Source organism: Strongylocentrotus purpuratus, unplaced genomic scaffold (assembly GCF_000002235.5).
Source record: "Strongylocentrotus purpuratus isolate Spur 01 unplaced genomic scaffold, Spur_5.0 spur5_scaffold_18, whole genome shotgun sequence".
Taxonomy (NCBI): domain Eukaryota; kingdom Metazoa; phylum Echinodermata; class Echinoidea; order Camarodonta; family Strongylocentrotidae; genus Strongylocentrotus; species Strongylocentrotus purpuratus.
Genome location: NW_022145603.1, coordinates 16,579,574 through 16,605,767, shown reverse-complemented (window position 1 = coordinate 16,605,767; position 26,194 = coordinate 16,579,574). Strand labels below are relative to the sequence as shown.

At 37.6% G+C, this 26,194-nt stretch overlaps 1 protein-coding gene across 4 annotated transcripts in view; it reads right to left on the bottom strand.

Annotated features, from left to right (window-relative positions):
- Positions 1–26,194, bottom strand: part of LOC100892714 (paired box protein Pax-6) — a 75,822-nt gene that overhangs the window by 17,650 nt on the left and 31,978 nt on the right. For all 4 annotated transcript variants that reach the window (XM_030989294.1, XM_030989293.1, XM_030989291.1 and 1 more), the window contains one exon: positions 22,229–22,421. In XM_030989294.1, the coding sequence (XP_030845154.1) occupies positions 22,229–22,421 (193 nt within the window). The remainder of the gene's footprint in view (positions 1–22,228; positions 22,422–26,194) is intronic.

Sequence of the window (26,194 nt, the reverse complement as noted above, 5' to 3'; positions counted from 1 at the left end):
AGCTTTGGGGTATAATAGTTCTGAGGAAGGTTGCTATTTTGTTTTCTCACTTTTTCAAACTTCAAATATTTCAAGGATTTCTACATTTCTTGATTTAAAAACTCGAATATAGGTCATTCTCATATATATTTTTTCTCAACATGATCTATCTTATATCCACATTGTGAAAATATGAATTATATATCAAAATAATTTTTGCCTGTGGTAATTATCAGTTTAGTGGTTTGGTTTGCATTTGTCTTGACTTCAAACATACTTTAGCGTAATTATGATCATTCTTAAGTGATACGAACTCAATCAAGTCATATTGTTTTATCCGTATGTCTTCTAAATAATAATACAGGACATCATAATATTCGAGATTTGTAAGGCGCCGAATCGACAGCAAATACTCACGGGCGCATTTGAAAATAAATAATCGTAGAATAAACCGTTTCCCCTAAATTCTGAAATCGTCTGAATGAAAATTTAAAAAAAATTCCCCCTAATTAACCCACGAAACATGTGAACAATATAATTATATATAAATTCAAATTGTCTACGTTTTGAATATCTTGGCCGTAACACAAGAGAAAAAATTTGACAAATATTTGTCTTTATTACTGTTTTAATGTTATATATTACAGGAAAATATACAATGAAAGGTCTAAACAGTAACGAAAATATGATGAATACGATGATTTCATGTTGATGTGCAGTCATTAGGGTGTCATATTATATTCTAATATTGTATCCTTTTCACAAGGACATGTCTCTGTTAAAAACATTTCCTTACGAACTGTAGCTACCGAGTACCGGGTAGCCCCCAATTAACATAGGCCTACACTCAAATACTTTTCTTATTTTCAAAATACATTATTTTCAAAATACATTTAGATCTAAACGGTCACACTGGCATTCAGATGTTTGTTTATTTATGTATTCTTTTTTGAATGATTATTTCTTAATAGAAAAACGGTACATATTTAAAGCCCTCATATTTTCATGCTACGGTTGTTCAGACTATATCTCCAGAAGAACTATAAAGAGCGCCAGCTATGTCATTGTTACGTTTACTAAAATCAGGATAACTACAAAATATTCTATTAGACTCCCAAGTTTCGCAAAGCTATGCATTTTTTTCCATTATTACATTACAGGTAAAGAAAGAACTTTTGAAAGACAGCAAAGAGCGTTTGTTGGTTGGGAAAAGACAGAAACAATAATAACATTAAAGAGTGTGAGAAAGTTATATCTTACTGAAAACTGAAAATTAAAATTGTGGTTACCTAAGAGAATGATAAAAAAAACAAAAAACATAACAAATCATTGGGAAATGAAAGCTTGATTGGAACTCCATCGCTAATCCATAAGTCGACAACAAATTGGAATGAAATTTTCATCTCCTTTATTGCTCTAGACAGTGTATTTGATCAATGAGATTTCTATGGCTTTGTCTAGAATTTACACGTCTATTTTCTGTGAGGAGGATTCGAAACAAATAAAGATGCATCGTTCGAGGATGCAGGTACATTTGCTATATGACTGACCGATAAATGACTGGGCAATAAACGACATGAGTAAATTAAAGAGAATAGTGGGAAAGAAGTATGTGCAGATGAAGAGAGGGGGGATGAGGGGGGGGGGCAGGAACAGAAGGTGCGCGTTCCCCTGTTGAAGAATGGACGTATAAAGCTTGCTCGCGCTCTCAATAGCACGCATTCATTGTAAGGTGTGTTTTTTCGGGCGCCCCCTCAAAATGTGAATCCCTGGATCCACATTTGGAGAGAGGGAGGGAGAAAGAGAGAAAGAGAAAATCGGAGTGAGTGGGTAGAAGGGAGCGAGAAACAGGGGAAAACAGAGAGGGAGGGATAGAGAGAGAGAAAGATAGAGAGAGAGCGGGGCAGAGAGAGAGAGAGAGAGAAGGCTGCCTCAAAGTTGTTGAAAATGGAGAATTATACAATGATTGCTGACTTGCTCAAGGCAATTTTCGAGGAGAGAAAAGAACGTATACAGACGGGGAGACGGCGGTGAGGGGCGCTGTAAAAAACGTTTAAATTCATCGGCTAGCTTGAACATCATAACAATCTTAAAAAGGAAACGGAAAAGTGCAACAACCCTTTCGAAATAATACACATCAACGTGAGCTGACACGCGAACCCATGAAAATACAAAAAGGCAGCCGAACAGAAGCGCTGTAAACTATGGGATTTGTAAAGTAACAATACCTCAAAAAAATACTCGAATATTTGCAGTCATGACAATGCGATGGCCTTTAATAATAAGAAGATTAGGAAGTATAAATCTAGCCGCAACATTATCCCAACTATCTGTATTTACATAAACTTCCTAAATGTGTTTTTAATTCCTGTTAATTTTATAGCATTTTGCTTGTTAGCGGTTTCTCGATAGTCTCTTCTGAAGGTCTTCATATAAACCAAGTGGTAAATCATTCCATCATTATAAGCGGCTTCGAACGGAAGTTTACGACGTCATCAAATGAATATTATCATTAAATATTTATTGTCTGCAGACGTTTAATTTTTATCACGAAGAAATGTATACATTTCGTTTCTAAGTTCGCGTACATGACAGCACAAATATAAGGCGTTTAGCATCATTGAGAAGCTGACGAAAGCAAAATGCTGCTATGTAAAGGTTACATGATAAGTGTTTTGACTCTAACAAAGAATCTAACAATAAAACAGAAGGATTTCTTTTCATCCCTGGACATATGGAAGTTTTGAGCTACGAGTATAGTCAGAATTGTAATATGACTCGCCTCTTCGAAAAAAATGAAGCTGACGTATTTGCGAATGTTTCTCGTCTGTCTTAAGTATCCTCAAATTTGATACGAAGCGCCAATAAAAAAAAGGGGGAAACAGCAACGATCGTTATTTTATGAAAACTATCCTAGACAGATCTTGTAATAATCACCTTTGCATAGGATTATCAAGGAGATTAGAATCGGTATTATCCTATACTTAACAAGCAAATCTGTCATAATTCCAAGAAAAGCAAATAGAACGTTATGTCTGTATCGGTAAGAAGTCCCTTTAGAACACCCATGTGATTCCCGAGTCGTTAATCTTCAATTTCTTGGGAGTTCAACTTGTCAGAATATATAAGCAGATTCTTGATTAGGACCTATATTACAGTTATTCTAATCTCACTAAGAAATTCAAATCCCTTTCCTAGATGTTATCTAAAAATGACACGAAATCTATGTCACACTTGGAGACGAAAGGAAACATGACATGCAAATCTTTTACCCGCCTATGGGAAGATCTATCACGTGATTAGTCAGGTGGGAGATATGAAAGATGGATCACATGATAAGGGATCCTCCCAATGCAAACAGATTATACATACAACTTGTTTTTATGCTACTTTGTACAATATTCTGTTGATATGAATGCCATAGGGTTTTAAAGAAAATAGGAAAAGGGAGAAAACGAGAAAAAGAAAAGTCAAATGTCACTGTCTTTTTGTAGAATGACCTGATTAAACCTGTTTTCGATTTTCTGGTGTTTCCTTCTATTATGGGATCGCGATCATCATTCCTATGAACCCACCTCCAATATACATGAACAATCCAATTCCATTGGGTAATTAGTCGACTAATTAACTAATTAATTAATTTAACTAATTAATTAATTAATTAATTATCCTTTAAATTAAATTAAAAAAACAACAAAAATGCCTAAGTTTTAGGTATGGATAATTTCATCATCAGCACTACAGCACAAGACTTTATACTGTTTTAATACAACTTTGCTCAATTTTAGAACACGTTATACTATACCCCAATGTCTTGGATGCAACATGATAAATATAGTCAAAATATTCCATTTATTACGTATTGTTTCAGTATACCTTTTGAGTAAATATCATATCTTGAAAACGATAATGGAGCACTTTATTGATGCCTTTTTTAAGCCATAATCTATCTTCGGCTTCTCAACGACATTGCGTTTATTTTTGTTTTCAATCCCCTAAAGGATAAGAACGTTTTAATCTATTTTCAAATAAAATGTTATTTTAAAATCTATTGCGGTGATGTGGTAACTAACCATTTTATATCTATCATTGTACTTACAAGCAAAAAGCATTTGATTTGAGTTTGATATTTGGAAGAAGAAAAGCGTATTAGGTCCCTCCAGATTGATAGTACTAAAATCTAGCGATTTGTGGTGGATTTTTCTACTTCCAGTTCCCATTCTTGTAGAAGTTTTTTTTTTTTTTTTTTTACTTCTCTTTCTTTCTTCTTTACAATTCAGTCTTGTGGGTCACTTTAATTTGCAGTGATATACACTTTATTCAAACATTAGTTTTAAATACAAAGTTCATCCAGACAAATAACTACTTCTAGCAAACGTTTGAAAAGAGAAACACGTCATTTTTGGTCTGAGAGTGTAATAACTTTCACCAAAGGATATATCAACGATATCATTCAATTCCCAGGATTCTGAAAATATGAAATTTGCGCATATTGCATGAAAAATAAAATGAATAAACTTTAACAGTAGTAATTCGTTCTGTGGTTAATGCGTAAATTGAAAGCGAATTTCTTTTCTCCTGATACGACTTTTAGGTTTTTAAATGACAAGATATTCAGAGATGTAATGATTTACGAAATATCAGACTATTTTACACCTCACGTTTAAAAAGACAAACACATTGTGACAAGAATGTTCAAATCAGATCGCAATGTTTATAATTCGCAGAAAAGGCAAGTCGAAAGAAACTTACTTGTCATTATAACATATCTAGCTTAAAAGTAGTAATGTACTATAAAAACCTAAATGTTTAACATGCTTGTGAAATAAATTTCCCCCTTTTCAACCACGATGGTGGCAAGATCGAATTTTTACCCAATAAAGTCACAGTATAACCCCACCAAAATACAGCTTTACGTGGATTTTCAAACAATATATTCCATCCAATATAGATGCGCGCAGTTTTTGTCAAAGTCGATATTTTCTGTGTATGGTAGCTTCTGAGAAGAGAAACAAGAAAGAAAACTCGCTGCCACATGGCGCAATAATTGCCTGATAAAAACACGTTACTTCTACACCATCGCACGTCCAAATTTCCCCCTTTCATTCTCCCCGTTTATTTTCCCATCCTGTTCCCTCTTTCCTCACCCTTCTCTTGTTTTCGCTCCCCGCTGTCTCTCTCTCTCTCTTCCCACCTCTCTTTTCTTTCTTTGAAGTTAGGCCACCTAAACTTGACGCTCTCGCATTATGACCCGCACTACGCAATTTCGTGCAATTAGTAGACGGCTGACCGCAATCCCATCCCCGGGTTTCCCCTGCCATTGCGGCCGGGGGAATTTGCAGCAAAGAGGTGGGCTCTGGTACGCCCTTTGCCATCTTCATAATTATATCTTCTCTCCCACTTTTATCACCACTATAGGATCACCAATATTTGGTATACCTTTCGTTTAAAATCTTGATTTAAACTGACGCCTTTACCAATTTCCATACTTTTGTAACCTTTTCTGATTTTATTTTAATTACTTTGGAAATGCTCGCACTTTTTAAGTCAACCACGTTAATTTCATACTTCAAACATCATGTACAAAGTCACAATTGTTTTTGAAGGCTTCTTGTCCGTCGAACACAAAACGCTTTTATTATCATATTCCGAAAAAGCGTTTTCCTGTCCCGCTTCCTCTTACAATGTCAATGATAACATGATTTATCTGAATACTTAAAGTACCACATCTTACTCTGCCCTCCCTTTCTCCTCTCTTTTGACCATTTCTGAATCAAAACCTCTTTAGGAGATCATCGTCAAGAACTTCATATATCGTCCTTCCGTCCTCTTACCTTCCTCACATCATTGTTTCGTCATTCTTCTCTAAACCCCATCCACGCCCTCTTTTCTACTCATCCTCTACCCATTCCACTTCCCCTCATTCTTGTCACCCTTCTCCTTTTCCTATCCCCCATTTCTTCTCCTTCTGTTCACCACATTCCCCTATTCTGATTCTATCTCCCCCTTTCTTCTTTTCACCTCATCCCCCTACCCTTACTCCACCTCTCCCCTCCTTCATCTCCACCTATCCCTCCATCCCTACTCCACCTCTCCCCCTCCTTCTTTTCACCCCATTCCTCTTTCCCTAATCCCCTTCCCCTCCTTCTTCTCACCCTATCCCCTATCCCTACTCCACCTCTCCCCTCATTCTTTTCACCCCATCTCTACTCCATCCCTCCCCTCCTTCTTCTCACCATATCCCCTATCCCTACTCCACCTCTCTCCATCTTATCTCCACCCGTTCCTTCATCCCTACTCCACCTCTCCCCCTCCTTCTTTTCACCCCATTCCTCTTTCCCTAATCCCCCTTCCCCTCCTTCTTCTCACCATATCCCCTATCCCTACTCCACCTCTCTCCATCTTATCTCCACCCCGTTCCTCCATCCCTACTCCATCTCTCTCCATCTTATCTCCACCCCGTTCCTCCATCCCTACTCCACCTCTCCCCTCCTTCTTTTCACCCCATTCCTCTTTCCCTACTCCACCTCTCCCCTCCTTCTCTCACCCATCCTCTGCATGCCCTCCAAGTATATCCATTCTTCCACTCGAGTGAGGGATGCACATGGACGTGCCCCTAGGTGATGTGGAGATACAACGTGTATGTCAACATCATACTGTAGACGGCAAGAGGAGAGCTGCCTTTCATTCTCCTAACTTCACTTGCTTCAACCGCTATGTGTGCGCCGATCGCAGGTCTACATGACTGATGCTACACAATATATAGATAGATACATGTAGTTCTACAACCAGGATATAATATTGTAGGCTTCTATTTGAATACCAAGGTCTAATCTCCTTGATTTTGTTAATCTTCGCATGGGTAGATCAGGTTAACTCGTATAAAACTGTAAAACCAATCACTTTTTGTTTTAACGAAGAGTAAGCACCAAATAGCTCTAACCATCATCAATATTCGTCCTTTCGAATCATTCGTAACATAAGACTATTAACATAGGTGTATGTCATTTCTTTAAACTACTGTTTTGAATCAACTGTCCGGCCAACCAAAACTGTCCAAACACACGGTATGTGGGGACGCGTTATGGCGCCTCACTTGCGGCGCCGCGTACAACCAGTAACACCATACACAGTGGTATGCGGAGTTGAGCTATGTACTACGGCGGTTTTTCGTAGAATTCGGTGTTTTTTCCATGGATTTGAAAAAGCGGACAATTCCCTATCTCATGTTTTGATTAGTAATAATTGAAGATACATCAACTCGTGGTAGGAGTAAAATATTAGAGAGAAATAATATTAAAAAGATGAAGAGAGAGAGAGAGAGAGTGAGAAGGAGAGGAAAATAAAGAAGAGAAGACGGAAGAAAGAGATAAGGATGGGGAAAGGTAGAATGAAGAAATGAGAAAGAGAGAGAGAGAGAGAGAGAGAGGGAAATGAGGAGCAAAAATACTTCTACACTGTATATGAAACGTTGGGTAACGTTGGGTAAAGACGATCGGTGTTTAAATCATATGCCCTCCACTGTTTAATTATAAACACACACTTCTCAGCAAGAAATTATATCGATATACTTGTCTTAGAACACGAGAGAGAAGGGGTCAGAAAGAGAGATTGAAAGAACAACAGATGCCTTATTTTCAATATGTTTCTCAATACTGTTTTCTTCAATTTTTCCCGATAATACTTTTAAGCAACTAAAAAGCACTTCCTCGTTCTATTCCCTTTTTGTCCAATGATATTGCTATAGCACATCCCAAGAGGGGCTTTGCATACAGTTTCTAATGTTTGTCTTCGGTAACCTGGGACCAAAGTTTGTACAACCCCTGGCAATCGCTATAATACACTTAGGCAATTTTTACCGACCGTGACCCCAACATGAACTTTTTTCCCTCTTCATCCTGGCAGACCGACTGTAATAAAAGGATTAAGTCAGGCAGAAACTTTTGCGCATGCGCACGTCATAACCTATGTTGTTGTATTCATTCCGTCTTTCATTTGTACAACCGGCAATGAGAACGAAGCGTGGGCCCCTATAAACATGGCGTGAATAGGGACACGATCTAAAGGAGAGGAAGCAAGATTTCATGATAATGATACTGCAAAGAGGTTGGTATAAACAATTCAGATGTTATGACCTGAACTATATTTCCGTGCGAGTAAAACAAGACATTGAAATAAAACTTTAACTAACCGCAAGAGAGGATGAAAAGAAAAAAGGTTGACAATCGTGTCGAAAACATAAGAGCTTCTCGAAACCACAAAACCGAGAGGGTAGCGGATTTTATTCATAATTATATGATAACATGCCCTTGCAAAGTGTGTCTTTAATAACACGTTTGGGATTACTTTATTAAACTTAAAATTACTTTGATGTGCTGCTCCTACCGGGATTATGGTAGCCCTTTTTCAAAATGATATATTTTTTTGCCCTTTTACAAGGTTACGACACAATAGTTTTTTTCCCCGCTAGACTGGCTGATAATTATTCTTTTCTGTTTCTGTTTTTTATTCTATCAGCATTGCCTCTTTGAAACCGAGAGCTTTCTCGGAAAATCTAACAATAATAGACAGGCCAAATTTGCATACTTTGGGTTACTCCAACTTCGTTATGGCGGAAACATAATCTTACAAGGGCTAAATGTATTTATATAAATATTTATTTATTCATCTATATATTTATATATTTATCTATTTATTCATTTATCTATATAGTTATATCCATGTATGTGTGTATTTATTTATTTATATATCATACATTTATTGAAACGTAATGAAAATATATAAGGCTATTTTCTATATTGTAGTCTTGTTACCTAAACAAAACATACAGTAAACATTACACACACAAACAATTGTATATGTAAAATATTAATAAACAGTGTGCATTATCACTTAACTACACCATGCTAACGTAAGTAAATAACCACATAGTTATATAATTTCGTTGTATCCGTACTTGTATAATTTGGAAATCTGAAAATAATTTAATATTAAAAAAATTGCATAAAGATGAAAATATGAAATAAAAGAGAAAGTTATACAAGATTTAAAAAAGATGTTGTTGCTTTTTCATCTTTAAATTCAAGTATTCTTTCATGACGAATTCCGATCACTATTCATAAAGGTGGCAATTGTGATGTTAAACAGACGCATTTCTCTTAGCATAATTCCGTGTAATTTCGCAGGCCGAGAGAAGGAAGGGTTGATAATTATGCCGATCTAAAAATAGCGCATAAATGTAGTCAACCGTGATTCAATAAATACAATGTCCTCTCACATTCATAACATATAGAAGGGAAGGGAGGAAAAAAAGCAAGCTACGTCTCGTCTTTTAAGCCTCAAGGCTGATTTTTCTAACTGAATTCACCTCATTTCATCTTCGTCAGCATTAAAGTAACTCAGTATTGTATGTCTACAGTAGGAGGGAAACGAATAATGATAATATTTGATCTCTAAAGTTCGTGTACTCTCCGTATAGCAAGCAGAAAGCTGTGACGTGTTAAACTTGTGTAAATTACATGTTTATACTAATGTGTAAATTACATGTATATACTAATGTGTAAATTACTTGTATATACTAATGTGTGAATTACATGCATATACTAATGTGTAAATTACATGTATATACTAATGTGTAAATTACATGTATATACTAATGTGTAAATTACATGTATATACTAATGTGTAAATTACATGTATATACTAATGTGTAAATTACATGTATATACTAATGTGTAAATTACATGTATATACTAATGTGTAAATTACATGTATAATGTATCATTTTTGTAACAAATAACAAGGAATTATATTTGTTTTGGGGATGTTATTCCTTAGGACTAAATTCAGATCATTCCCTTTTGTTCCCGCAGCCCGGTTAAAAAGGAGAGAAAGCATTGAGAAATATTAATTAAAAATAACAGTTTTTTCTTGTTTTCTTCTTCTGATTATTAAATGCAACGATCAGTCGCCAATAGTGCTGTCACAGTTTTTGTATTGGTACACACGATCTATAATATTGTCTGACTTATCATATGTGATTACTAATTAAACAGATTTCTATAACATTTTTAATTTAATGTACATCAATTGAAACTCGAAATACACATTAATAAAGTTGATTTTGAATGAAAATCATACTTCTACAGCCCTTTCTAATATAGCACCACCAAGAAATAGATGATAAATTCTCAAAAGGTCTTTAAAAAAAACTCAAATGAATATATGCTTCTTTGTCTTTTCATTTGTATTTAATTCATCAACTGTCCTATAATTATAATATAATGCTTTGTAATATCTCTCGTTCTAGGACGAAACTGTTTTATTTATGCTAATCATGCCTAAAGATGTGTTAGAGGTTAAAAGTTCATATCTTAAAACCATAAAACCTTGAAAAGCTAATGCAAATCTTTAGCGAAAATAATGTTCACCTATTTAACAAATAGTTGATATATAAGCAAAGTGGGACAGTGAGAATTAAGACCTGCCGTCATACATTTATAAACATCGGGGTAGAGATCAATAGTCTTAAGTTTTTCTTAGAATATGGCGTCTTTTCTATTGCGCCTTCTGTCCTTGGTAAATAGGCAGGTGCCCTTCAAAATTACCCCGAAACCTACCCGAGGCTATTCTCTCAAGAATGCCTTTAACGTCATCATATCCTCATCATTGCTTGACCCTAATATATCTCTTATAAACACCCTTTCTCTTAATCTCATCTAACTTTATTTTCCCCTTTTCTTAAATCACCTTTGGTAAAGGGAGACGAGAAAAGATGAGGGGAGAAAGAGAAAGCCTCTTTTCCTACACGCAATCACAAGAAAAGAGTAATTTCCGGGATCTGCGGAGAACTCGACTATTTTCTTCGCCTATCCTTCTTCTGCTTGGCCGCACTTAAAAGTACGCTTAACCGTAGACATTGCTGCCTAGTGCTACGCTGATGACGAACTCAACACTAGAACCAAGCTTACACGACAACTACCGAGGCATCCATCTACCGCCCGCCCGCCGACGCGCTGGGGAAAAGTCTGGCGACATTGACTGTCGAAAATATATTTTATTTTTAGAGAGCGGTTTGCAGCAAGCCGCGTCGGTCGATTCCTTCCCTCAACTCTCCCCGGGATTGCCCGTGCACCGGGATGTCAGCTGCGGTGAGACGGGTCGATTCAGGCGGAAGAATGAAGAATTACATAAAACAGAGGGATATGCCGGAGCGCCTTGCTTATAAAATAGACTTGAAAAGAGAAATGGAATATAAGAAATCGGTAGAAACTTAATTCTAATATCAATACACACAATTATGTCCCAAATGAGTTTGCTTAAGATACAAGACCCATACCAGCTGAAGGAATGTGATAAACTTCTGATACTAAGATATAATGTTCAAGTGCAATTCATGAAAGAGCTATATCTTTGGTATTTAGACAATATAGTTAAAAAACATAGTCATAGCAGATCAAGGAACGTGTTGAATAAGTCGTATTAAACACGGAAGATAACACAGCTCACAGAGAGAGAGAGAGAGAGAGAGGTTGGTTAGAAGAATTAAATAGAGGATAGAAAGAGAGAAAGGTAACGCATTAATGAAATATTAAGAATGAGAGAGAGAGAGAGAGAGAGAGAAGGGGGGGGGGGGTGAGAACACAGAAGGAGAGAAGGAGAAAGAAGAAAGAGAGGCAGAGAGGCAAAGAAATGGGGGAGGGGGCAACACATTACGCGCGGTTTCGTTTGAGTCAAATAAATGGCACTTAATAATCAGATTTGTGTCTTTTTTGCCATTTTGCCGAAAATAAACAATTGACAGAACAATTGAAATATATATACTTACACATTTGTAACATATATAAATATATAATTATATATTCACGCGATATTTATATAGGCCTATATATATGTGTGTGTGTGTGTGTGCGTGTGTGTATGTGTGTGTGTGTTTAACCTTTCTGATGAAGGAGTGAGTTGTGTTTCGAATTCGGACACTAAAATATTATATATTAATTGGCGGAAATGCATTACCCGATCGTCTTCCCTTTGTTTCTTAATATACGCCAATAAGTGGACATTAGGTAATATATATATCAAATATTGGCTCGAATGAGTACCAAACAAAAAGGGGATCGGATAGGGTTCGAGCGAATTAAAGGTGCAAGGATTTATACGAAAGAGAGAGAGAGAGAGAGAGAGAGAGAGAGAGGGGGGGGGGGGGGTCTTGGGGGAGTGAGGGCGCCATATTTCAGTGAACCTGGCAGTCAAGGCGGGTAAAGATATGCGACTGAACTGAATCATCAGTAATGTAGTTGGGAGATTGGGGCACCCCATGCTGTGACACTAATAACATGTTCCTCGCTTTCCATATCCTGCTCTTCACGTTCAAACGCCATCCTTAATAACCACAGCGCAGCCATTTTTTAGCCTCCTCATACTTTCCCTGTTTACTTTTTAAAGTGCCGGAGAGTGAGAGAAAGGAAAATGCAAAAGGCAAATAACAAAAATTGCCTCATTTTGGTCCTGTGGATGATGATAATCATCAGGGGTGTTTGAATTTGTAATTTTAAAAAGGGACGAGAAAGGCAGATACCTTTTAAAAAGTGGCGTTGTCAACATGAGACAATGGATCTCTGTAACGGTATGATGATGATCATCATCATCATCAGAGCAATGTATTTATGGAGGAGAATCGACAGAGATGGGGAATTCGTTTACATTAAACGGTTTTTATTACTGTGTATGCTTTTGGATAATGGGTTTGTCGGGGATCTTTTATACCTTTAATTGAAGAGAGAAAGGAGGGGGGGGGGGTACACCAAGCACAAAGAGGAGGACGCGATCTAGGATGAAAATTACGACATCTGGATTGCCCGTTGCCTATTCATGAGAAATAGGTTTTTCAGGTCAAAATAATATCATGTCCTGTTCGATAAAGTGCTAAGTGCTTGTCATGCACATGTCAGCAAATCTGAAGTATCCCTATCACAAATTAAAAAATGTAAAAGGGAACAAAGATGATAGAGGTCTAAGAGCGTAAAAACTTCACAGAAAAAAGGATGGCTTCCTCTGACTTCAGAATCGACACGAATAGAAATTCAGAAACTTTTGGGATTATCATATTAATAAAGGCTTGCTGCAATCTTTCCTAACTGACACACAGTTCTTCTCAATATTGTATAGATGCGACGTACGCAACACTACAAACAATGGATTAAACTACCTATCTATGAATTGGAACTGGAACTTCGTCTAGAAAAAAAGAGATGTATATATTCTTGATGACATATTATGTTTTGTTAAAGAAAACATAAACATATTTTGTGTTTTTATTGGCCTAATTTAAAGAACTTTGGTAAGAGCAAGAAAAGCAAACAATACAGATATCAAGTGACAAAAACCTGTCAGTAATTATGACAAGCACATCATAAAGTGATGAAGCGAAACCATACAACATCTTCAGTTTGCTCTTAGCCGTTTCATGAAATAAACAAAGCATGAACACTTGGCTGCCGTGCTAAGTAAGCTCCATGGATTGAGCACGCCAGGACGCGCGCACCGCAACGGATCGAATTGCATATCGGGTGTCTATGCAAAGATAGCGTTTCGACACGACGAAACACGATATCACTAGAATTATCCTGACGATAGAAGGGGATCTTGAGGTACTTGGGCGGGAATTAGAAGACAGTTTCCGAGTCGCAAAATGACACCTTTACGATGCTTCGGGGGTGGAATACACCGCAGCTCCGGCCCCGTGCAAGTATGTCGCCCCGCCCGCTCCATCCCTGCCCTCGTTTACTCAAAGACCATCATTTTATAAGCTGCTCCATAGGCAGAGCTATACCGTACAGTCACACGTAAGAAGAAACTCCCGAATATACACGTGGGGTTTAGTAAGGCTTTTATGCACTTTTTAGCGCGTTTTATTATTTAAACATTTACGTCCCTTGGTGGCGATACAATGTCACGTCTTAGAGGCACAAATTAGGCTCTTTTTGGAAGATTTTACCCATTAGAACAATCAAGAAGGCCGAAGGAAGCAAAGCGTTGTTAATGAATTCCGCCCTCTGGTTGTGATTAACAGACAGGCGTCACTAATTGGAGTTAGCAGAGCTGATTAACTTCACTAGGGCATAGTACACATCAACATAGTAAGTTTATTTTGTAAGATATTGGTCGAAGCTGAAGATGTGTGAAATGTATATTCATGCTCGCAGACATATCTGGGGACTTAGGCACCTCCTTCTCAATCAAACAGATCAGTCTCATTACCCATCCCCAAGTGATTTTCAGACCTGATATACGTGTTTCAAAAAGGGATTGGGAAAGTAGAGGTGTCCTGGATGAGTGGATACGTCGCCGGACTGTCGATCACGAGGTCCGTGGTTCGAGTCCCGCCGCGGCACTAATGTCATTGGCAAGACATTGATCTACATTTGCATGGGTACCGGTAGGAAGGGAATTCCTTTAAATGCTGTGAACGTCGAAATCGGCAGCCTAGCATAGCCTGGTAATGTTGGAACACCTTGATGACCTTGCAAGGTCGATACGGGCGCTACATAAAAATCCAATGTTATTATTATTAAAAGTGGGAAAGGGAATATTAATCAAAATTCAAAGCAAGCTTATAGGAAAGACCAACATCTATTATAGCGCCAAACAATACCAAGCCTTAAATTCAATAGAAATTCAAATAAATCATTGTGAATTTTTTATTTTAAAAGAATCTGACGTTGTCACTTTTATCTCACGTGCGAAACGATTCAAGACATGATAGATGAAATATATAAATTTGATGTTTCAACTTCCTACAGGCAAATGGCACTTAATTCTAAGGACTTAACATATGCAATGGCTCGTTTTAACTGTTGAGAGTGAGACTACGTCACAGAGATCGGGGCAATATCTTACGATTTTTTGGGTGATATTAACACTGAAGTTAATCCCTTTAAGGGTCCCTTTAAGGGTTTAATGAGTGCGGAATGACACCTTGGCAGTGATGATGAAGATGTTGAGATCCCCATCCCGACAGAGACTATTCTGGACAAGACGTATCATTTTTCACCTTTGCCCTCCAGACCCCTACCCCTCTGGGATACCCTCAACACTTTAAAAACTCCCGGTCCACTCACGCTAATATTGGTAATACGGGGCACTTTCTCCCGGAGCGCCACTGCAATATTCCAACGTTATAATTCATTATGAGTGCTATATTGGGAGTTGATGCAGTGACAGAGTTTGTCCTCGTGGTGGTTAATAGTGACATTGTGTGAGCGCTTTCTCTAATGTGTGAGCTTAGATGGCGGACAGGGGGCATATGGGTGTGGGGTTGGTATGGGGTTGACACTTTCCCAACTTACCCCACTAATTTGCGGTTATGGTAGCGCTAAGGTGACCATGTCGCCGTAATATTATATTTGGTCTCATTTCTTGTCAAAATTATTCTCGATTTCTTCATCGAATCTTATTGGTGTTTGATGAAGTAAACAGTGTCAAGGAATACTGTGTGGCATTTCATAATTGGAGGTATTTTTGTCCATGTAATGGCTGGGTCTTTTATTTATGTCTATGAATTTCTATTTCAATACAGCTTATTGAATACGTCTGTTGATTTTCTTTTTGTCGAGTTAAATTCTTTTCACTTTCAACAAACTTTTCTTTGCTTCATGCATTATTTTTCATGAATACAACGAATGATATGAATGAAACTGAAATAAAAGGTAAACTGCTGATAAAAGACAACATTGATGATGATCAGGGTGTTCCATCTCACAAAGTAATAAGTAACTAAATAAATGAAAATAAAAAAAACAAACAAAACAGTATGGGACTTTAAAATTCTATAGTTCACCCGATCCCGTTGGTATTCAAATAAAAGTGGCAACTTATATTCGGCGAAGTTGCTTATTATTGATTGATGAATATTTGTACACTTGGGAATATAGGGAGATGGAGGTGAGGGAAACGAATGATAAGGAAGACACGGAAAGATTAAAGTACTTTTTGGGGGGAGAAAATGGGGACATGTCCATCGTATGTCAGACTTCAAAATGTTCATGTTTTCTGATATTTCGCCATCAAAAATAGCTCGAGAACAAAAATGATTGGGAGAGAGACAGTATTAGAGAGCGAGAGAGAGAGAGAGAGAGAAAGAAAAAAAGGTTGGACAGACAGAGAAAGAGAGGAGGGATGGGAAGAAGACACACAGAGAGGGAAGGATGTAGTGGAAGTATGAGAAAAACAGGAGAGGAGAGGAAGCGATGAAGAGAGGAAAAGATAGATGAAAAAGAGTGGAAAGGAGTGGAAATGGGGACACACACTTAAACACTAAAAGAGAGGGGAAAATACGGGGAGGGAAATAGAGGTGAGAGAGAGAGAGAGAGAGAGAGAGAGAGAGTGAACACAAAGTGGGACAGAGAGAGAGATGAGGGATGGGAAGAAGACACAAAGAGAGGGAAGGATGTAGCGGAAGTATGAGAAAAAAGATAGATGAAAAAGAGTGGAAATGGGGACACACACATACACACTAAAAGAAGGGGGAAATAGGCGGACGGGGAGAGAGAGAGAGAAAGAGACAGACAGAGCGCGGCTTAAATCTACATACATTGAGCCTGAAGGGAGATGACATAAAACTAATTAATGAGAGAACTTTCACGGCAAATTAACTGCAGACACGAAACGTCTATTCCCCGTCCTCCCTCTCTCTGTATTCCCCTCCCTACCTCATACTATATAGACGTGGTCTTTTACAGCATTTCTTTGTCCCCTCATCCTTTTGGAATGATCTTGTAAATTATCCAAGGATTCTTGGTCACCTTTCTCTCCATGGATCGATAGCTCGTCGTTACTTTAATGCCAGCAGAATGACATATAACATTCCTATATATAATTGTCGAAATTCTGAGGTAAAACAAATTCTTACATCGAAATTAAAAAAAAGCTTAAAAATACAGTCCTTAACATCTTATAATATTAGACAGTAACGGCCTTTTCTCCCCACTTTCAGCAAACCCTCTCCCACTTTTACAATCCCCTCTCCCCACTTTAGCCCACCCTTTTCCACAAATGTATCCGTCCCTCTCTCCACCTTCAAACACCCCTCTCTCTACTGCCACCCATCTCTTCCAACTTACACTCACCCCACCTTCATAAACCCCTCTACCAGTATCCCAAGCCATAATCCACCTCCACTCCATCTTTACCCGTCCCTCTTTTCCATCATCACCCCTCTCCCCAGTTTCACCCACCCTCTCCACTGTCTTCTTCTGTTTCTCTCTCTACCATCACACACCCCTCTTCCCACCTTCAGTTCACCCAACCCTCTCCCCAATTTCACCCACCCTCCCCACCATCTTCATCCATTCCTCTCTCTATCATCACACACCCCTCTTCCCACCTTCATCGGACCCTCTCCACAATTTCACCCATCCTCTCCACCATCTTCATCCGATCCTCTCTCTAACATCACACACCCCTCTTCCCACCTTCACCAACCCCTCTCCGCAATTTCACCCATCCCCCCCCCCTCATTTACCGGACACCCCTAGTGTCCCGCTACGCATTAACACCTGGAGGCTCGAGAGCGTCGTCTACCAGGTGATAGTCGGTAGGATGAGAGCGCGAGACGTTCTGATCTATTACGCAAGAACGACTACCAAGATTCTCTCATTCGATTATCTCGTGTGATTACCTGTCTCGCGTACCACGAGGCTACCAAACACACGAGATAATAGAAGAAAAAATAGACCCCTTCAACCACGGCACGCTACTTATCTGTATCTTTCTACATACCTCAATTATAATATGTTTCCATGAAACTATTGTCTATTCCAGCATTCGTTGTATTACCTAAGATGCTTTTTTATTTTGAGTCCAATTGGAAAAAGCTGGGCACATTTTATGGGATACCGTGAAGTAAAATTTATTTCATTCTAAATGTACTTTAGGTGTTGTTGTATAATAGACGGAAGTTAATGAAATGAAATATAATAACAAATAAGATGAAATAAAATTATAATAAAATATAATACATAAAGTACGATTAAAATAAAATCATGAGATTCTTTATAAAAAAAGAAATTCTTCTAAGGTGTCAAATCAAGAGGTAATTAAAAAATATGCTCATGAATAAAGGTACAGTTGAAATGCTTGGCTTGTACTTTTTATTTGAAAACAAAAATAAACACAGACTTCACATCCATGGCGTATAAAGTAAGTTGGAATGTATGATAGCAAACATCTTTCAATTAAACAGATAAGGTGGAGGAAATTTCAATTCTTTTGTCATGCGAACTTCAACAAGCTGGAAGGGAATTTCCCTGATGATCTTGAATATGAATCGCACTGCCGACTGGAAAAAAAATCTTGTTCTAATGGAATAATTAATAGCGGCAAGATTATAGACAGAATTTTAGCATTGTTGCAAACGTCTTCTCGTCTTTGCATCCTTCGAGTTTTTTGAAATACTATGGTAAGAGTACTGGGAAGAATGCGCATACAAAACATCGAATAGAGACACGTTTAGCTATTACGCGGTAAACCGCCGCAAAAAACAACAACAAACAAACATAACCCCGGTTCTTTTTTAAACGTGTAAATGAATGGTAAATACGCGCCACAAGGTCCTGCGCGTATTCTCTGAGCTTTTTGTAATAATACAAAAATATGAAGCGTATTACATCGAATATTTTCATCTCTGCGGTGGGTATAAATTAACAACTTTGCAGTTGACTTGTTTACTAACTTTGGCCCGAATTCACAACGGAGGTTTGTCGACAAACCTAGGTTTATGTGCGTCATATGACGCGTTTCAGACCAAGATTTGTCTGAACCTTGGTCTGAAACGCATCGAAACGCGCCATATGACGCACATACACCTGGGTTTGTCGACAAACCTCCTTTGTAAATTCGGGCCTTTATGTTTGCTTCTTTAACAAGAATGTCTCTCTTGACTATTTAAAAGGTTTGCCAGAGGTTTGCCAGACCTAAGAACAACTAATGTAGGTACAGTCGATCCCACCTACAGATATGTTATTATGCATGCGGTTTAATAGTAACCACGTGTTCTGGAATGAAATCATTCATACATTGGAATACAAAAGAAAACAGGTTAAATGTCAGTAACGAGTACCTACGCACTCTCCGGCACCACCTTGGTGCATCCTGCAGTAAGCCTACCCAAGAAGAACTGGACACGAGCATATAGATGAAATTTCGTTAATTCCGCGACGCCACAGAATTACAAAGGTCCAATTTCATCACGGGCCTCCTCCCATCCATAGGTCGCAATAACGCACCGACGGCCAACGAAATTGGGAACAGAACAGACTACATCCTCCAATATTATTTCCTTGACTTAATTCTGTTCGTTGCTTCTCCTAAATTACCTGCCTACGTAGTCCCTGATATGGCTTTATTGATGCCCTAATAGTCAGCAAAACGGGGCAAGAAACACACAGTATCCTTGATATTACGTACTTCATTTCATCCACTATGATTTCCTTTCTTAAAGGGGATGTCTACCCTGGCTTCAAATTCATTAACATAAAATGAGAGAAATGACTAAACATATTAATACAAGTTTTTCAAAAAAATACTCAAACGATAAAAAGAAGTTAATTTGAAAGTTGTGTTCGAATACAATCATATTCAAGTTGAAATCTTGTTTAACCCCTGCGAGAAGAGGAATGTTTGTATACTTGTGCGCTTTACATATCAATGAACGCATGAACACATTCTTGTTTTACATTTTACTTTTTTTCTGCACGCGTCAAAGTGAAAATATCAATGTATTACGTCATCGCTGCACGAATCGTATAGTTTATGAAAGGGAATTAACTATTTCTCTGTTTTCATTGTAAGTTCAATAGTTCACGATTCATAATTCTCATTAACACGGGCAAATTTGATCTAGTTTTAAAGAAAAAGTACGAATGAATTTAATGACAACAAAAACTGTCAAAGAATGAAATTACAAGAAATTACAAGAAATTTAATTTGTAACATAAACCTTAGAAGGAAAGATAAAACCCCCTTCACATAATTTGATTACGATACAAGAACACTGACTATAATTTTTATCATGCATTACCCTGTCAAAATGTTGTTACTTTTTAATATTAAATATAAAGGTCTATGTGGCATTCAGAAAAAGTTAAAGCTTCTCCTTAATATGAAGTTGCAGTTAGACAAATATTCGTTACTAATAAGAAATTAGCACATGCATCCGCGCACAAATATATCGCAATGAGCCTGGGTTTATGGTAGAAAAATAAGAAATGGAAGGAATAACGAGAGACAATGCTAAGGCATGCGTGTAACAAGTTTCCCTCGAATTATTGGAAACCATGGCAACGCGAGGTTGGGCAGAAAAGTTCAAGTGACCCGAGAATTTGTGCAAAAGTACATTTGCTAAAGGTAGCAATAAATCATCGCGATTGCGATATGTGACGTTTAGATACAGCTCCAGTCGATTATTTGATTTTCATCGATTTTTTTTGTCGGAGAAGAAAAGACAGAATGGGTTCACGATATTGCACTTCTTGCATACTTTATCGAATGTTTGAATTAAACTTCCCCCATCATATCACCATCTTGAAAACCTGAAATGGTAGTTGTGAGCATTTGTCGCCTTTTGAATTGTACAAGTATGTGGTCAAATCATTACATCTAAAGCCTCTGATGTTGGTTGTATTACATGTACTTATAAATAGGGAAAGGATCCGCTCTTAAACAGTCATCTCCATCATATTGGGAACATTCTGAGGAGTAATTTATGTTTTGCAATAAATGTACATCGCCGCAATGTATTTTCATTTCCGCTGTGAAGTGCTTGTACACTTACATGAAGAAATCATGGACTTGAATGTTAAAGTATTTTTCATGTAATAAAAAATCTTATTGAAAAGCAATAACAACAAAAATAAATCCTTAAAGAGCAACATTAAGCAGTAGAACATGTCGAATCTACCAAGGCTTATAATAGCTTTGTGGTATATATCTCACTTACTTAGCATCTAAATCCATTTTGATTAAACTCCCACAATGGTTAAGAAAATTTAGTGGTAATGATATAGAATATGGGAAATGGGTTTTAAGTTTCGGAGATATCGCAATGCGTATATGCTTTCCACTTTTGCAACGCATTGTCTCTATGTTTCCTTCAATAAAAGCGTTGGTCTTATAATGACTTTAATCCTCTATTTCTCACAGGAGCACGCTATGAATTATGCAGTGTGGATTGAAATCCAACCATTGACCATGTTTTGTCTTGTTAAGACCTCTTATAAATAACACTGATGTATTCATTTTCGATTGGGATCTTTATGTTTTCTGTTTTATTTCTGCTTTATTTCAGGCATTGGAAGTTTACCGCGCACGCCAGCTTAACAAGGGTGCAAGATGGTTGCTATTATATGCATATCCAATATTAGCAACTACTGAAACAAATTATATTTGGGCGAGCCCAAGGCATATGGTTATTCGATGTCCAATACTTTACCACGAATTATGACATTATTAGCATAATTCAATACTAACATTAATATGTCACCACCTAATTCAGTTTTCAGTTTCAGATTCGTTTACTTATCGGTTTCAGTTGGATTGACCTGATCAAAAGCTCTATGGTAGAACTTGCAGATTGATAAAATCATCAAATATATTAATGTTGACAACAGACAAGCTTTAAATGCTTTCAATGTGGTGCGACACATTGAAAGCATTTAAAGCTTGTCTGTTGTCAGGATTTTGGTATGAGAAAAGAAGGAGCTGATGTGCATCGAAGTAAATAAGGGGCCACAATAGCTTGAACGTGTGCTTTTTTACATTCACATTCACATTTATATTGTCCGAACCTCGCGAGTCTTCTCATTCTATGATATCCCAAGTTGGCCATTCAATATTCAAATTTGGAGTATCAAAGTATCAAATTGAAATCCAGCTACCACATACATCTGTGAATCTTGATGTGCATCCTCTCTTTCTTTTCTTTTTTATCCTTCTGTCTTTTCCCCCTTTTACCAATATTTTTTCCTCCATATTTGTATTATTATGTATCCTTTGAGGGTAGTCATGCTATCAAGCTTTGCTTACTTTGTCAACCCTCCTGTTTGATGTTTTTCGATTAGATACAACCAGCCTTACTTTATTCTACATATATTCTTATGTTATGTGTGAATTTGCAATGTTTGTTTGTTATATATATGTAAAAATGCAAAAGAAAAAAAATCAAACAGACATAAATAAATCAAGGACGGCTTACCTTCCTTCTTGAAGGGTTCCATGGTGTGGTGACCGAGAGGTTGACCTGGCATAGCAGGATTAACATTGGGGGCGTACCAAGGACCTGACCGCGCCCACTGGCCATTGAGCATGCGCAGTTTGTCGAACATGTCCCCATGACCCATGGTCTTTTCTGCAGCAAGATTGCGTAATACTCGGTTAATGGACGACACCTGTATGAATGATAGAAATAAAGAAGGTATTAGAAATGTATTTCCTAATTGTATTGGAATAATTCAAATTTTTACTCAAAATAAGCTATTTTGGCGGCCATTTTGTTTTTGGCCATATCTGAAAATGCTCAACACTGACAAAGTTCTAGTTTTCTGTTTGGTCATCTGCAATGCCCAGTGGCGGATCCACTACCCCCCCCCCCCCCCCACTGAGCGAATTTTTGGCCGGAGCGATTTTCAAATTTTCGGGAGTAAAAAAAAAAAGTTGGGCCCCCTCCCCTAAGAAATCCTGGATCCGCGCCTGGCAATGCCTAAGGAAACAGAATCCATCAACAACAAAAATATTTTAACAAAACGAGGTATAGCTCAGTGGCTGCCGGACTATTGGTATACCGTTTAAGATATCTAGAGCTTACTCCCTTAACAGAGCTTGAAATCTGCAACTACAGCCCAGGCCTACACATAAGGTCTCATCATTCCTGGAAGAATGCATGATTGTATATGATGTCACAAGGTAGGCTTCACGATCTATATATACAGTATGAGTTCATTAAGGTCCAACTTTGTTGTTGTAGGTTTTAGGTCTTCAGTGAAACATTTGTCTATGCATTTACCGTCTTTCTTGGCATTTTTTCCTTGGATATTGGCCTGATATTGGGCAGCATTTGAAAATATGCGAGGACCTAAATAAATGTATGTTGTTTTATTATATTGTAATCATGAAGAATACATTGTATGCATACATTTCGTAACCACATTTACATAAGATTATCCGTTATGTTCTCAGTTGCCTAGTAATTTCAGCAACATTCGCCTTTGAATATATATATATACATACACAGCAACATTTTTTTAATCTTGTGAAGCGCTAGCCTAAACGTTTCAGCATTACGGCAAAATGAAAAACGTATATGCGCTGTGCTTTTCTTTGCTAAGCGAGCTTGAAAATAATCAATAGCATGTATTAAAACGACTAAAGCGATCGATGGCTGTGCGGTAATATCTAAAAGCGAGGACAACGTTGAATGTTTGAAACGTGAGTTGAAATCGATAGCAAAGAGACAATCGACCTATAACGAGCCAAAATAAGGATTCGTTACGCTTGAGGTAACCCATATTTTACGCTTGTTAATTTAGATTTTGTTTTATTGGCCTCTAATTAGAGAGCTTGTGTCAGAAAGGCTTAGGGTTGTAGCGGAAAGGAATTTTATTGCAGGTGGAAAAGAAATATTTTATGTGATATATAAGGAGGCGTTGCGACCGCAATACGTATGGAATAATAATAATAATATTAATATTGGATATATTTATAGCGCATTTCCTCCTAGAAAGGTTCTCAAGACGGTCTAATATTACTCCGGCTCTTCAAGGCTACCAATGTCGGTGTTCGCATCATTCACGGAATTCCTTCCTACTGGTACCCATTTAATATCTAAGAGGAATGTGGCAATGTAGATTAATGTCTTGAGCAAGGATATGAGTGCCGTGGCGGGACTCGAATCGCAAATTATGTCATCCACAGTCTGACGACGTATCCACTGGCCAACGACACCTTTACACATAGGCAATACACGTTGGAACACCTTATTCATCGTTATTAGATATTATATTATAATCATTCTGTTGCAGAAGAATACCAGAGGAGAGAGATAGTGGTTTATTAAATGGAAATTCCGCTGTAAAGCATTGGAGACATACAAAGAAATGGGTACAGTGAATAGTATGACTTTAATTGAACAGATTAAGATCACCTTTCGAAACTATGAGAACAAATTAATTTACACGAAGGGGCAGCACAACTGTTGATACAACAGGAAGATATAATATATAGATATCAACTGTTTTAAAGCTTTTAGGACTACTATTTTGAGAATCCATTAAAATTTAAGAAGGATGGGACTATTGAAGCGATATCTATTTATTTAGGTGCCAACTTTTCTCACGGCGATTAGCGTCAGGAAATATAAATTGTATATTTTATAGTTTCGTTTCCATGACCCAACTTACAGCAATAAACGTGTATTATTTGATAATAACACAAACATTTTCCTGAATAAAGAGGCCATTTGCTAAAGTCTAAAATTCCTTTTCGAACAATGAAAATAATTCAAAGGCTTCGGGGACCTTGTATGCCCATTGTATTATGGGAAGTGGTATAATTATATGGGAGGAAAAAAAGGTTTCTTCGATTTCTGTGGAGATTCCCGCGATATCATTAACGCGTTGTTTATTTAATATATAATAGGCATCGACGTCAAGGAGTGGCGTTCCATACTTTTTTCCCCTCCGATTCGGGAAGACTTATCTAGACTCATTACCCCAGCCTGTTTATTGATTTCCATGTTATTACAATGCGTCACTTTGCTTGATGTTTTTAGAGGGGGAGCCTGGATTTCGAAAGAAAGCAGATGGTCATCGGATTCGTCTTATACGAGTCAATATATGCTTCTTTCTTTTGCTCTCCATCTCTGTATCTCTTTCTTTCTCCCTCCCTCTCCCTCCCTCTCTCTTTCGTTTGAAAGCGGCAGCACAATGAGTTGTTTTGGTTGGCATTCGAGTCGGGAATGCAGCTTAGTGTTTTGACTAAAACTGCGCGGTCTAGACGCGAGACGGGACGGCAACGGTCTGTCTCGCCCAAAGGCCTGGCGTAGCATATTCCCTGGTGAATGTTCATGTCTCGCAACCGAATGACAGTAGAAAGCATCTTATGTTTGTATTTATTCTCGCTGCAACGTGGTCCATTTGTGCTTTTTGAGAGTAGACCGTTCTTCTCCAAATTGTCCTAACCTTGTTGACGATACCATAATGGCGCTTTTTCCAAATTCGATTGCGCTCATTCTCGCTTGTATCTTCATCAAAGACTTACCGTCTCTGTGTGCATGGTCACTTTCCATTAAAAACTAAAGGAAAACTGTAAATTCAAAATAACGGGAAAAATCAATTTCTATTAACAGTCTCGACGTTAAATCGAACTGTCATGGGTTTTATTCAAACGCGAAGTAAATCCAATTTCGGGAGAAAGTAAAAAAATTCAATGGCGTAAAGAGAGATTAAAACAAGGTAGCAACCCAACGATGTAACTGAAATACCGACGTAGTCAAACGTATATATAACCTGAGTCAATAATGAAATAATAATATTACAGAATTTAAAAAACGTAGAAATACCATGCTGTTTGGTTTGCATGTTGCCAGATATACTTGGAGACTGCATGACGAAAGAGTAAATGAATATCCTGAGAACATGAAATTCAATGTCAGGCTTTTAAGCACAACCTTTGTGGATAATTCCGGACATAATTTCCTGATGTTGGGTAAGGTTAAACTACGATTTGCGCTTTAGTTTGTTTCAACAGGTCCTTTTATCGAAACGGGAAGAGGCAAAGGCAATTAAAACAAGAAATATAAGGACATTTCTTTATCATTACTCACAAATATTTCAGTATCGTTTTTCAAATCTCTAGATATACATTTATACAATGAAGTAACTGCTACTGAATTCCCTCCTCTTTATCTAAGAAATTCATCATGTTTCCTAATTTTCATCAGACTTAAGCCAGAGTGGACATACGCCATAAATTGGCTGATGTAGGCTTTATGCAGGAGCTGCTACTCTGCGTTCTGCACCGTTCATTCCTGCATAGGAATGGACCAAGATGCACAGAATTTCTTTCCATTTCGGCATGATTTCCCGTTTCTTTATGAGTCCAATTACAGCCGCCTGTAATGCTAACCCTGAAAAGCGTCAACTAAAACACCCGTGGTTCGCTGTAC